This window comes from Moschus berezovskii, chromosome 9 (genome assembly GCF_049115385.1).
Source record: "Moschus berezovskii isolate FMDL1 chromosome 9, NW_MosBer_1.0, whole genome shotgun sequence".
In the NCBI taxonomy this organism is placed as follows: Eukaryota; Metazoa; Chordata; class Mammalia; order Artiodactyla; family Moschidae; genus Moschus; species Moschus berezovskii.
Window position 1 is genome coordinate 21832742 of NC_142468.1, and position 13879 is coordinate 21846620.

The 13879-nt window shown below is 47.4% G+C and overlaps 1 protein-coding gene across 3 annotated transcripts in view; it reads right to left on the bottom strand.

Annotated features, from left to right (window-relative positions):
* SMOC1 (SPARC related modular calcium binding 1) overlaps positions 1-12124 on the bottom strand; it is a 149084-nt gene extending 136960 nt beyond the window's left edge. For all 3 annotated transcript variants that reach the window (XM_055436265.2, XM_055436264.2, XM_055436263.2), the window contains exon 1: positions 11769-12124. In XM_055436265.2, the coding sequence (XP_055292240.2) occupies positions 11769-11867 (99 nt within the window). In that variant the 5' untranslated portion in view covers positions 11868-12124. The remainder of the gene's footprint in view (positions 1-11768) is intronic.
* Between the last annotated feature and the right edge of the window lie 1755 nt (positions 12125-13879).

Below are 13879 nucleotides of genomic sequence, written 5' to 3' on the forward strand. Positions count from 1 at the left end.
GGCCTACATCACTCACAGCACGGCACTTTCCTGGCCAAAGGGATTGGTTAAAAGAGTGGGCATTTGATTCCATTTAGATCAATAATCTAAAAGCCAAAGTCTTCTGAGAGTACCCAGAAAAGTGTGACTGGAGGCCAATTCTCTCTTCCTTCCCCTGGAAAGTGTGATGTTTATATATGAAGCGTGGAACCACTGCAGCAATCCTGCCACCAGGAAAAGCTAGGCTTTGGCTTAAACAGACACCACAAAAAGGCACAGGGGAGAATATAAAGGCACTGCATGTTCGATGACACCGTTAAGCTGCTGAATCAAACCAGTCTTGAAATCTACTTTGTATCTGTACCTTCTATTACTTGAGTCAATGAATCCCCTTCATTGGATAAGCCAGTTCAAAACATGGTATCTGTTTCTTATAAGATAAATTCCCAACTGATATAAACGGTACCAAAGATCACACACAAAGCTGATCTACAGTCACACTTCAAAGGTCTAGGGATTAGCACCAGAGAATAAAACCAGCTCCCTTGTGCTCTTACCACTTCCACCAGAAACCAAGGAAACTCCCTTCCTAGGCCACCAACCAAGAAATCAGGCAGAGTTTCTCTCACAGCGCTGGGGTCAATGCAGTCTCAGCCATTGGGAGGCCACTGCTGAGAAGGGAACATGGCCCCTTCCTCTGTAGCCCTCCATGCCAACTCAGAGACAAGAAAGATGGTCCTGCCACACGAAAGGTAGGGGAAGTGCTTTTCAGTATCACTTGCTACTTGTTTAAAAATCAGTGGCAATACCTATCAGATCAATGGGTAATTGATGACCAAAATGACCACCACTGCACTAACATCATTGATGGCATGTGCCTCCTAATGGAAGCACACCCATGAAATATACTTACTGGAAAAAAATATCAGATCTACATCTGATCAAGCCTCTGGATCTAACTATCATTTTCCAGGAAATATAAAAGATAGAGGAATATGTTACACAGTTCTATGGGAATATAATCCAAAAAAAGCTAGCATGAAAACCCTAGAAAAACCTGTTTATTCAACAAATAAATTACAAAGTGAAAAGGGGATGGAGAGGAAACTGGTAGATTAAAAGAGGATTAAGAGAGAAGGCACGATGTGGACCTTAACTGGATCTTGATCTGAGACATAATCAAGGAGATTTGAATGTTGATTGAATTATATTAAGGGATTATTGTTAATATTCTTTGGTTGTGATGTGGTTTTGTGGTTAGCTTTTTAATGAGTCTTTATCTTTAGAGATACATGAAAATATTTATGGATAATAAGATACAATGTCTAAACTTGGTACAAAATAATATGATCAAAGGACTAGAGGGACAGGTGAAAAAATCAAGTTTGGCCAGGAGTTGTTCATTGGAATTCACTATACTGGTCTTTGCTTTTGTATATTTAGAAGTCTTCTTAATGAATGGAAAAGACCCAGAGATGAAGCAGAGTCTAAGCTCTTTGCCAAAGTCTTAGCGTCATTTCCAAGAAAGCCTGCTTACTCAAAGTAACACTTTCTATATAAACTTCCCCCAAGTAATAATCTTGACAGAATAATTCTGGTTGACATATCTTCTTTCTAAATGTTATTGGGGATTTCTGAAATACAAGACAAGTGCTCCTTCCACAGGGGCCGCTTAAGAAGTTCCACCAGGGAAGCCCACTTCCCACACAAATGCATATCAAACATTAAATCAATGGATGACCCATGCATTGCATTTCTAAGAGCCTTTAGAATCTTATTCACCCTAATTTCTATAAACTTAGAAGGAAGAGACCTTTCTCATCCTGACACCAAAGAGAGAAACCATAATGACAGATGGGTTACACAAAGGTGTAAAATTTAGAAGATTGAAACTAGTATTTTTTCATAATGAAAGGCATTTGCCAGACATGATAGCAAAACAGACTGATATTCTTAGTATTTAAAAAAAAAAAACTCTTCCCAAGTCAGTCTGTGAGGTGAAGAAGAAAAAAAAAACTACCACTCCTATTTTAAAAACTAGCAAAAATACTTGACAGATGACTCCTGGAAGAAAAGGAACTAATGTAGGATTGCCAGATACAATACTGGACACCCAGTTAAATTTGAATTTCAGACAAATAACAAAGAATTATTATAGCAAGTTATTATATTCAGTATAATAAGTATACCAAAACATTATCTGTTGTTATGTAAATTTCAACTTATGCAATTTACATTATTTTACATCATATTATTCAAGTTTATGCAGTTTACAATTTAGGCAACCTTATATTAGTATTTTTATTTGCCAACTCTGGTGACCCTAACCAATGGCCAATAAATTCGAGAAAATGAGCAACCTCACCTCTAACTATCCAGTGACAGCAAATACAACAAGAGCAGAGGGTCCACCAGGCAGGGATGGAAAAAGGACGCTGCACCTGTACCCACCTGGCCCACCTGGAGCTCAGGGGAGGAGACATGGCCTCAGGGCCTTACAAGGGCAGGAGGGAAGTGGCCAGCACTTGAGTGCTTGATGGGGATCACCAGTTTGGTTGAACGACCCTGAGCATGGTCTTCAGGGGAAAGGAAAAACATGAACAGACACTTGGAGCAGAGAACACTGTGCAGAAACAACACTTATTTCCTATTCTTAAAACTTTGTTGTGATCTATCCAAATGCATTGTTATCTTTTATGGAAAATGTTATGACATAGTATGCAATACTTGTAAAAGGGAATTTAAATATCCATGTACTCACCTTCCACTTTAAAAACATGAAATAATACCAACCAGTGTTTCTCTCTCTCCTGCCCTCGCACCCTAGGTACCACCATAATCTGAGCTTCAGAGTTATCATTACCCTTAATTTTCATACATTTATTTATTTATTGGCCATGTTGCACGGTATGTGGGATCTTAGTTCCCAGCCCAGGGATGGAACCCATGCCCCTGCAATGGAAGCACAAAGTCCTAACCACTGGACCACCAGGGAAGTCCATCATACACTTTTATGTATGTTCAGTTCAGTTCAGTTTAGTCTCTCAGTCGTGACCGACTCTTTACTGTATGTACCCCTAAATCAATTTTCACATGCTTTCAACCATCATATAAATAATAGCACCATTCTAAAAGGAAAGAAACTCACAGCTGTAGGTCACAATAATGGCCCCCACTTACCAAGTATCCTCTGCGACCTACGCACTGTATTAGACCTTTAATGAATGTGGTAGGCAGAGTAATTCTCAGTCACTAAATCGTGTCCAACTATTTGAGAGCACCCGGACTGTAGCCCATCAGGCTCAGACTGGGATTTCCTAAGCAAGAATACTCAGTGGGTTGCCATTTCCTTCTCCAAAGCAGAATAATGCCCATGTCCTAATCCTAATACTGCTATTAACTGCCACGCTATACATACTAATAACTAACACATGCTAATAACTGCCAAGTTATATGGCAAGGAGGAATTAAGGTTGTTAATCAGCCAAACTGAAAATAAGGAGAATGGTTTGGGCCCTCCTGGTGGGCCCGATGTCAGCAATCACAAGGGTCTTTAAGTGGGGAAGAGAGAAGCAGAAGGGTCAGAACCAGAGAGATGGCAGCATGAAAAAGACCTGACCTGGTTTTGAAGGTGGAAAGGGGCTACAAGCCAAGGAATGCAGGCAGTTTCTAAAGGTAAGAAAATGGATTCTCCCCTCGAGCTTCCAGAAGGGACCTCAGCTTTGATGATTATTCATCCCACTGAGACCTGTGTCAGGCTTCACACCTCCAAAAATTTGTGTTGCTTAAGCCTCTGGGTTTGTACTATTTGTTACAACAGGAAAAGGTATAGGAGTAGGAACAGGAATAGGAGGCTAAGACTTCCCACTCCATCCTCCTGCCACCCTGAAACGTAGATGCTATGACTTCCACTAGACAAACTGGGGAACCAAGGACCCAAGAGGTTACATGACCAGCCCAGGCTCACAGTGGCAGAGCCAGACTCAAACTTAGGTCTGTCTACCCCTGAAGACTGTGCCCCATTGTTCTCCCTCTCTGATCAGCCTAGAATACAAGGCAGATGGGGGACACACCTGCCCTGGGGGTAAGCAAAGCACAGGGGGCTGAGAGAAGCCTCCTGGGATGAGGATGGGAGGACTGTATGGAGGCTTTCAAATGATGGGCGGGATTTGGACAGAGATGAGGAGGGAAGGAGAGGTCAGGAAATACAGTTCAGCTGTATTCAGGGCAGCCAACGTCTGTATATCCCCACATAGGGGCAGGGATATACGGTGAGAGGTAAGCTGGGGTACCTCGGAGAGGGACCAATGCTGTCCAATACTAGCCACTAGCCACCTATGGCTATTGACATTGACACTTAAATTCATTACGATCAAGTTAAAAAGCCACTACACCATAGTTTCATGCACCACATTTAACACTTCAATAGCAAAGAAACAAACAAACAACACAAAAGTCCCTTCAATAGCCCTGTGTCTAATACTGGACAGTACAGATACAGGACATGTTCATCCCGGCCAAAAGGTCTGCTGCACAGCAACACTGAGAAAGGGAAGTTGTTGGAGTCCTTGTTTCTGAGCCACTCAGGGGCACTGAGCGCCTGAAGGTGGGCTCAGGTATATTACACTGTCCACCTCAGCATCTCAGATTACGATTTTTGTGTCCTCTCTGCTGGGGCTTTGCAGAATTTTTCGAGAGACATAATTAATATACCCCATATTTTGAATTCCCAGTGCTGTCTGATAGATGCTATCTGGTCCTAAAAATGAACCATTCTGGAAAGTAAGTCCAGTTTTTCTCCACTGCCAACACTTATAAAAAATAAAACCATTTGACCTTTATCTACTAGAATCAGATCAATGCTGCAGTGAGAAATAGTTTTTAATGGGAAGGGGCACAGTTGCTGACATTTATAGAGTATTTGTCAGGTTTCAAAGCACCTGACACATTATCTCACAGAACCTCATTCTGTCCTCTGTCCCCATCCTCCCTGATGGTGGCGGGGTTTCTTCTGAGACTCCAGACTTTCTGAGTGGCTTTGCAGAGGCCGCCCAGCTCCAGCTCCAGAAGAAACAGGCTGAAATCAACAGATGGGAAGACCGAAGTACACAGAGCTAGCTCCACACCTAACATGTCTGCCCAAGTTAAGATTAATTCGTGATCTAGCAATCGAGTTTAGAATGACATCAGGTGCAAAAGGAAGTACCACTAATTGCTCTACTGACCTGTGTCGCTTGGGGTCCTTACGAGGCTGTGCGGGGGGTTGGTGGAGATCCAGTTCTCTTACCCGCTCAGGGACTCAGGGTTCGCACACAGCGCGTTTGTACAACGCTAACCCTGTTTGGCAGCCTCACAAGCAGCTCTGATTGATTTCCCATCCGCAGCTCAACCCTTGTTCTCTCCCAAACTGCTTCACGGTGACAAATGCAGCAGGAGGGGGCCTCCACACCGACATCACCGCCCCCCCACCAGCAGCAGCAATGCCAAGAACTTGGCTGCTTAAACAATAGAACTCTATGTGGTCAGGAGAGAAAGGGTGCCCTGTACCTGCTAAGTGGGGGCCATGCTCCCCTCCCCAGTCTCTGCCATCGGGAGTGAAGGAAGAGGCCAGAATGAAGGCAGGGATCAGCCAGAAACATGCCTCCCCCACCCCCACGGGCAAGTAAGGCTTCTGGCCCAAGCGTCAGCTAGTGAACCTTTCTGCTCTGCAGGGCTGGGGACTCAGATGTACAAGGTTGATCCCCCTGAGCAAGGAAGGTGCACGATGGCCCACAGAGGGCTCAGCTTTACAAATGAGCCTGTTGGCCAGGTGATGTAGGTATTTACGCCACAGCCTTAGCTGGCTCTGGGTCTAACCAGACAAGAATTCAAACAAAAACCAATAATCTCTCCCCAACATGGTATTTCGGGTAGTTTCTAAGATGCACATCTGGAAAGGGTGACAGGAGGGAGCAAAAGGAGACAAGAAAGGAGTCCCTACTCAGGGAATTTGTGTTCATCTGATCTCGGGTGCAAAAAACTGAATTAATCATAATCTTAGACTGTGGTTTTTCCAGTAGTCATGTATGGATGTGAGAGTTGGAGTATAAAGAAAGCTGAGCACTGAAAAATTGGTGCTTTTGAACTGTGGTGCTGGAGAAGATTCTTGAGAGTCCCTTACACTGCAAGGAGATCCAACCAGTCCATTCTAAAGGAGATCAGTCCTGGGTGTTCATTGGAAGGACTAATGTTGAAACTGAAACTCCAATACTTTAGCCACTTGATGCGAAGAGCTGACTCATTTGAAAAGACCCTGATGCTGGGAAAGATTGAGGGCAGGAGGAGAAGGGGACGACAGAGGATGAGATGGTTGGATGGCATCACCGATTAGATGGACATGAGTTTGAGTGAACTCCAGGAGTTGGTGATGGACAGGGAGGCCTGGCATGCTGTGATTCATGGGAAAGAGTCAGACACGACTGAGCGACTGAACTGGACTGAACCTGGTTCATGACACACTCAGTATTGGCCTATGCAGGATCCACACTTATTTTTTATACACCAGCTATTGATCTTTGCCAATGGACAAATAACTTCAAATTCACCTCCCCTCCCCTCTCCTCTGAAAAGGTAAAGTACTGATACTAACTTACACTAACCATATGATTTTCCAGCCAATCCAATCTCTGCCTCACCCTAACCTCCCCTGATCCTATGTACTTTGTTTTTCTTTTCATATAGTTTTCTTGCAGCTATATGTATTCTTAAAAGTTTTTTCTTTGATTTTAGCTGTTTATAAATTTATAAAAGATGCCACGTTTTTCGTTGTATTTCTTTTACTTAATATCATATTACTCAGAGGCATCCATATTTTTGCATGTCACTGTTGATCATTTGTTTTGCTGACTGAAATTCTCCGCCCTCCAACTGATGGCTATTTGGCTCTTTCCAGGTCTGTGGTAGTGTGAACACAGTTGCATATGTCTCCATCTGGACATGAGTTTTTCTTGGGCGTATACACCTAGAAGTGGAATCACTAGGCCGTAAGAAATGTGAACGTTTGGGACATTCCCTTACAGTCCAATGGTTTAGACTCCAAGCTTTCACTGCCAAGGGCTCGGGTTCAGTCCCTGGATGGGGAACTAAAATCCCACAAGACAAGCTGGGTGGCCAAAAAAATGCGCACCTTCAACTTTAGGACATAATATCAAAGTGTTTTCCATTTGCTTGGATTTCCTAGAGTTTCTAAGATGATTGCTTCTTCTTCCTGTCTTCCTCAACTGTGCCAGCTCCATCAAAAGGTTTAAATCAGATTCTTGGCCAGAGTAGCCTCTCAGCTAAATCCACCATGTGGAAAAAAGGGGGGAAAAAAAGGCTCTTGTTCTGAACACAGATAATAAGAAGGGCATCTCTCCAGACACAAGGCCCCACCCTCATCCAGACACTGAGACAGGTTAGTCAAAGAGAAGGGAACTGTCTACAAGCTGCTTCACATTTGGCAAATGCAAGATTTTTTTAAAAGGGTTTATGTGGAGCCAAAGCTTGTTCCCCCATCCAAGTTTTGCTTGCTCAGTCTCTCCACCCCCACACCTCCCATAACCACCCATGCTGCTGCTGCGTCACTTCAGTCGTGTCCGACTCTGTGTGACCCCATAGACAGAAGCCCACCATGGTCCCCCATCCCTGGGATTCTCCAGGCAAGAACACTGGAGTGGGTTGCCATTTCCTTCTCCAATGTGTGAAAGTGAAAAGTGAAAGTGAAGTCGCTCAGTCGTGTCCGACCCTTAGCGACCCCACGGACTGCAGCCTACCAGGCTCCTCCATCCATGGGATTTTCAAACCTCCCATAAACCACATGCTTTAGGAACAAAAGCCTAAAATGGAAAAAAACAATTAATTATTAAGTGACCAATTTCATTTAAATGAGAGCAGGGACTCCAGCATGGATGTCATAGTACAGTCGAATTCATTTCAATAAATATTTACAGTACACTTTGCAGTGTGACCAGCACACTGACAAATTACATCTTTACTCTGCCCTCGAGAGGTTGTAAACTTGTTCATTAACAAGACAAGATCATGGATGGAATGCCAAAGGGGCAAGTTAATGCTAAGAGGATGAAGATGCTGGTCTGATCTCAAGACTCACTGTAAAATTAGCAAAAGTTAAGAACACAAGTGAATCAGATACTGAAACTGCGCAAAGCTGGAGAGTGATCAATTCTAACCAACATGGAGAGTGATGCTCGAGCTAGGTTTCAAAGGATGAGTACTAGAGAGGAGAGAGGAGAAAGAATACAGCTAAAAAAAAATTAAGAAGTCAAATTTTTTTCTATTTCTCAAACTTCTTAAAATCTCTTCCCAGACTCCAGTCCTATACCAAGAAAGTGGGACCTGTGAATCACTGATAAACATGCATCATCCGGGGACTTGCCTGGTGGCCCAGTGCTTAAGACTCTGTGCTCCCAATACAGGGGGCAAGTGTTCAATCCCTGATTGGGGAACAAAGATTCTGCATGCCACTCAGTGAGGCCAACATAAATAAATAAATAAAATGTTAAAGCATGCATCATCTGCATTTATTTGTTCATTCCACTGGTGCCAGGCCCTGTGCTGAGCTCTGGAGGATACACTGATGGACAAGCTGGGCATGAACCTGCCTTCACATAGCTCCCAGTCTGCAGAACAGAGGTTTAGACAAAGACAGGCAGTGGCTTGGCCGTCAGACTCCAAGGGCCTGAGAGAGCCCTTCCCCCATCCAAACCTCCCCAGAAACATTTTCAGTAAATTGTGCAGGATTAAACAAATGGCTGCCTCCTCTGTAATTATAAAGCTCCTGACCAGCATCCCAGGTAGCCATGTGGCCGCTCAGAGCTGAGAGACCAAGAAATCAGGTGCTTCCTACATAATAGCCTCCAATCTGATACCTGATAGCTGCTGGGAGCCAGAGTCAAACAAATGTCAGGCATTTTATGAAGGCAGGAAGCAAATAAGGGGACAAGGTTTGGGGTCTAGGCCTCAAGGGAGCTCAATTAGTGAGCCAGATAAAGTTAAACCGAAAGGGCATGCTCTGGGTTTCCTAGAAAGCCAGCTGGAAAAGATGCCAATCCCTAAGCCTCTGTCACTCAAAAGATTAACAGAAGAGATCCAGGGATGCCCAAGGGAACACTGCAACGGCCAGATGTTTCTGCTCCTCTCATGACACTGCTGCCCACAACCAGGACTGCATTTCTGACGCCACCAAGAAGCCACAGAAGAGAACTGCAGGCTTCCAGAATAGGTTGAAACTCAAAGGCATCACCCTTTAGCGATGCAGACAGCAAAAAATCTTGTTAACAGTGCTTTCTTATAGACAGACTCGCCTGATGCCCATTTAACGGAATGGCATCGCTAGTTGGATGAACACTTCCTGCGGCTGCTTGGTGGTATGAAAAGTACCCAAGCCCAGAACCTGCACATCCATATATACTGGGATTTGGCTCCCACTGCTGTGCATGCACCATGTTTCAAGCAAGATTTTTACCCTCCTGAGACTCACTTTCAAAATGACACTAAAAAGACCCACCTTCTTGCTCTTATAAACATAAGTGATCATGGAAAGTGCCCGGCCCAAGAATTCTTAAATGGGGGCTCTTACTGGGGTCTATAAATGCACCCAGGTAACCACATGCTCAACACAGCAGCTTTCCCTTGGTACTTTCTAAATGTGTGTGTGTGAGTCTGTGTGAGAAAGAGAAAAATATCCAACTGGAACACACAGAAGCCTATTTACACTCCTATTTGTGTTCCACCATTTCTATCAAATTAATCAACTAAAGAAGCCCAAGGGAAAACTAACCCATATCTTTATTTTCCCTTGAAGTCCCTAGCTTTCCCCTAAGAGCTGCTTCCTCCAGTTTCAGGAGGCAAGGAAGGAGAGCCATATGGCTTGAGACCCTAGACTCGCCCAGCAACAAACGAGCCCCTCACCATTTGTCTCCGGGCCTCTCACGTGGGCGGGCATCCAGCTTTCAGCCGGGTGCTCTGGTCTGCATCTCTGTCTTGACTGTTCCTAATTATTGGAGGGAACGCTGTGGCTCTCCTGACCTCGGAGTTTAAAAGCTGCGGGTCCTAATATCAAACCAAGCAGCTTCATTTAAAAGGCATCCTCATCTGCATCCATAAAAGTCACTCCCGGAGCCCTGACTTGCCCCAGCTTCGGGAATGCCTGCTGTCGAGGATTTATGACACGCCCTGGCTCTAATCGGCCGCACTTTAACTGCTGCTGTTGCACATCTGGTCATAAAAGCAAGGGCCGGCCCAACATGGGGACAAACACTTTTCTTTCCTAAGTGGCTGCAAATCTGATCTCACAGTGATAGCCAGGCTCAGATGTAATCAACCAGCATCTGGGCAGTCATTAAGGCTCGTCAAGCTTTGCGAGGCTTTTCCCACACACAGGACAGTTATAAAGATGATTCTCACGGAGCGAGCACTAGGAAGAAAGAACCTGCAATCTGAACAGGTGGCAATGGCCTAGGCTAAACAATATCCAGGAAAGCACAAGCTGGTTAAGGAGCCAATCTTTTCACAGATACTAGCTACTTCCACGTGGACTCTCCTTCTGCCTGGAGAAGGCAGGCAGCTATCTCGACAGACAACTGCCCGGACATAAGGTAATTCTTGGCCAGAGATCCTCTAGTCATCGGTTGTTTAGTCACTAAGTCATGTCTGACTCTTTTGTGACTCCATGGATCGTCGCCAGCCAGGCTCCTCTGTCCATGGGATTATCCGGGCAAGAATCCTGGAGTGGGTTGCCATTTCCTTCTCCAGGGGATCTTCCCAATCCAGGGATAGAACTCAAGCCTCCTGCTTGGCAGGGGGAGTCTTTACATTGAACCACCTGGGAAGCCCCATCCTCTGGATAAGTTTGGTCAAATGAACCAGTGGGTGGTTTAAAAGTACACTTTTTAAGGTAGTGGAATCCTTTATTAGACCAACTGGGTTATATGGGAGCAAGAATCTAGCCCAGAAAGGAACACAATGCTGTCGGTTCCGGAGATTTTACAATGCCTTGGACAGCCTGCCCTGTGCGCAGAATTGGCACGTTTCACATCGTTCAGGAACTCCAATCAGACCAAGGTTCAACAAGTAGTGCAACCTCCCGGGCGAAACGCAAGGAGAGAGCTCCTCGAATGCTGCCAGTTCCTCTTCACCAGCTCTCCACAGCCCCCCATCTCTACCCCTCCTCTGAGGCTGTGCCCAGCGGGAGGGAGCATTAAAATTATCTGCTGTGGGTTTTACGAGCAGCGATCGCTTTTTAAAACAACAACAACACAAGGTCCTTGTGTGGCTCTCCGGTAACCTAAAACCCTGGAGGCAGAGCCGCTCTCCCCCAACCCCCCGCCGCCGCCGCCTGCCAAGAACGCCAGCGCTCTGGGACCGCGCGCGGGGTGAGCCCACGGAGCAGCCCTGCTTGAGCCGAGAGCCAAGAGGCACCTCGGGTGCAGGAGGCACCTCTAAGAGTCTTGGAGCAAAATGCCCCGGGAGGAGAAATGGGGAAAGAGAACTCACCAGTGACAGTAGGGGGAGAGGGGGAGGAGGGGGAAGGCAGAGTCGGTGCTGCAAGAAAGAAGGGGTGGGGCGGGGGGAACAATGGGAGAAATGTTAATTTCAGCAACTTCGCCAAGAAGCCCACCGGCGACAGGGTAGTAGGTGGCGGGATGGGGGGGCACAGGTTCTGATACCTCCCTCTCCGGTCCCCGAGGGATGAAGGCCAGCGACCTGGGGTCTCGTTCCGCAGGTGGGCGCGCGGCTGGGGGCGCACTTACCCTGGGGCCGGTGGTGCGGTGGTCGCGGGCCGGGGACAGCTGCACCAACACCAGCAGCAAGTGGGGCGTGAGCAGGCGGGCGCAGCGCGCGGGCAGCATGGTGCCAGGCCGGTCCGCGCAGCGGGCTGCGGGCAGGAGTGGCGGGCTTCACGGAGCGCACGGCCGCGCCGGCCTTCCTGCCTTCCTTCCCACCCCCGGGGACCCTGGCGACGGCGGGCGGCGGGGCGGCGCGGGATCGCGGCGGCTGCAGCCGGAGCGCGCGCTCATGAACCGCCCCGGGAGCGGAGCTGAGCGCGAGCGTGTGCTCTGCGCGCGGCGCTCTCCGCTCGGCTGGGCCGCGGCGGCAGCAGGTTGGATGCCAGAGCCCGGGCCATGGGAATTCCCGTTATAAACCCCCGGGAGGGGCGGGGCGGAGCCCGGCGGCCCTGACTGACGGGCCGAGAGGCCCGTGGCAGCCGCCCCTCGGGCAGGTGAAAGCCAATGGGAGAGAGGAAAGAGGGGCGGCTCGCGACCGTCCCCACCGAGGAGCGACACTCGCTGGCTCGGCCGAGTGGGCTCCAGGAGAGACCGGCATAACGAGGAACTTTCTCTTGGCCCTTCGGTCCAGGGAAGCGTCCGAGAGCTCCAGCAGCCTGAACGTACCAGAATGCCCGCCCGGCTAATGATCACACCTTAAGCATGTTTAGTTTCCAGTACCTGAATTGTCACACCAGTCGCATGAAATAGGCAGGGAAAACACTCCTAGCCCCGTTTTCTCAGATGAGGGTACTAGGGCGCAGAAGAGGCTGAGAAATCCGCTTCCCGGCTGCACCAAGAAGAACTGGGAAGTCGCCAGGTCACCTGCACACGGAGTAGTGGCTGTAACCAGCGTTAGGAGTGGGACTTGGGCGCATTGGCTGCTTGCAGACAAGGTAACACACCAAGTCCTACAGCAGCGGCCCCGGGAGCAGTGTCAGGGAGAGAGAGGAAGCTCGTGCTAGGCATCTTCGCACTGGGGAGGGCCCCTGTGGGTATGAGATGATGCCAACCCGTGGCCCTGTGGTGGATACGGAATTAGAACCCAGGTGTCCTGGCTCCCTGCCTGGAACTAGGAGGCCAACAGGCAGCTTCTCTGTCACCCAGGAGCCCTAGCAGGAGAGGTCAGAGGGGACCTGGTCTCCTGACCGGGGAAAGAAAGAGGAAAAAGCACTGATAGGAGCGATAATCTGTGGATGAAGAGACCCCAGAGATGGGTCGGAGGAGTCAGGGAGACCTCTCCTGAGTGCCCGTAGGATGTTAGAAGGCTCTGCCTAGGACGATCCCCAGGAGTTCATCTTGGGAATGGTCACAGACACATCACACCAGCCCTTCAAAGGAGCAAGAAGGTCCACTGCATTCAACCTAAGAGAACCATGGTTTACCTTCTTAAGTGGAATACAACCCTTAGTGTTTATTTTCTTTGGTATGGACCACTCACTTGAAGGCGACTGGAAGCAGCGCTAGGGCTTAACTCCTCTCCCTGTGAGCTTAAGAGGTCCTGACAAAGGTTAACTCTGCTCCCTCACAGCTTCTCTCCTGGATTGTATAAACAAGCTTCCCCACCCAACTCCTGCATTCAGTTTTGCCCACCCGGCTTGCCTGCCACTTAGCCTCTACCCAGCAGCCAGTCACCCTTCTAAAACGCAAACCTGAATCGTCACTCTCTGCTTAAAAGGCTTCAGCTCTCCCCAGCGTCATCAGATCAAAAAGCCCTGATTGGATGTTAGAACAATTACAAAGTACTGATGGTTCTTCAAACAAAAATGAGAAACTGCTCTAAGAGAATTGTCTGTATGCTCTATGGAGCCTGTGGGCATGGGTTCAAATCCTGGGTCTGCCACCTAGTGGTATAACCTTGCACAAGTCACTTTACTTATCTGGGGTGCTGCTTGCCTTTCTGTAAAATGGGAATAAAAACAGTGTCCACCTCATGAGTTGTTGTCAGGATTGGAGGAGATGGAATATATAAGTCCCTTAGAATGACTTAGTTATAAATATCATGACCTGGCATCTGAAGAGGGCAGTACAAATGCCTCATCTCATTTTACCCTCAGAATGATCCTGTGAAGTCAACAGAGAGATCCAGCTTTACA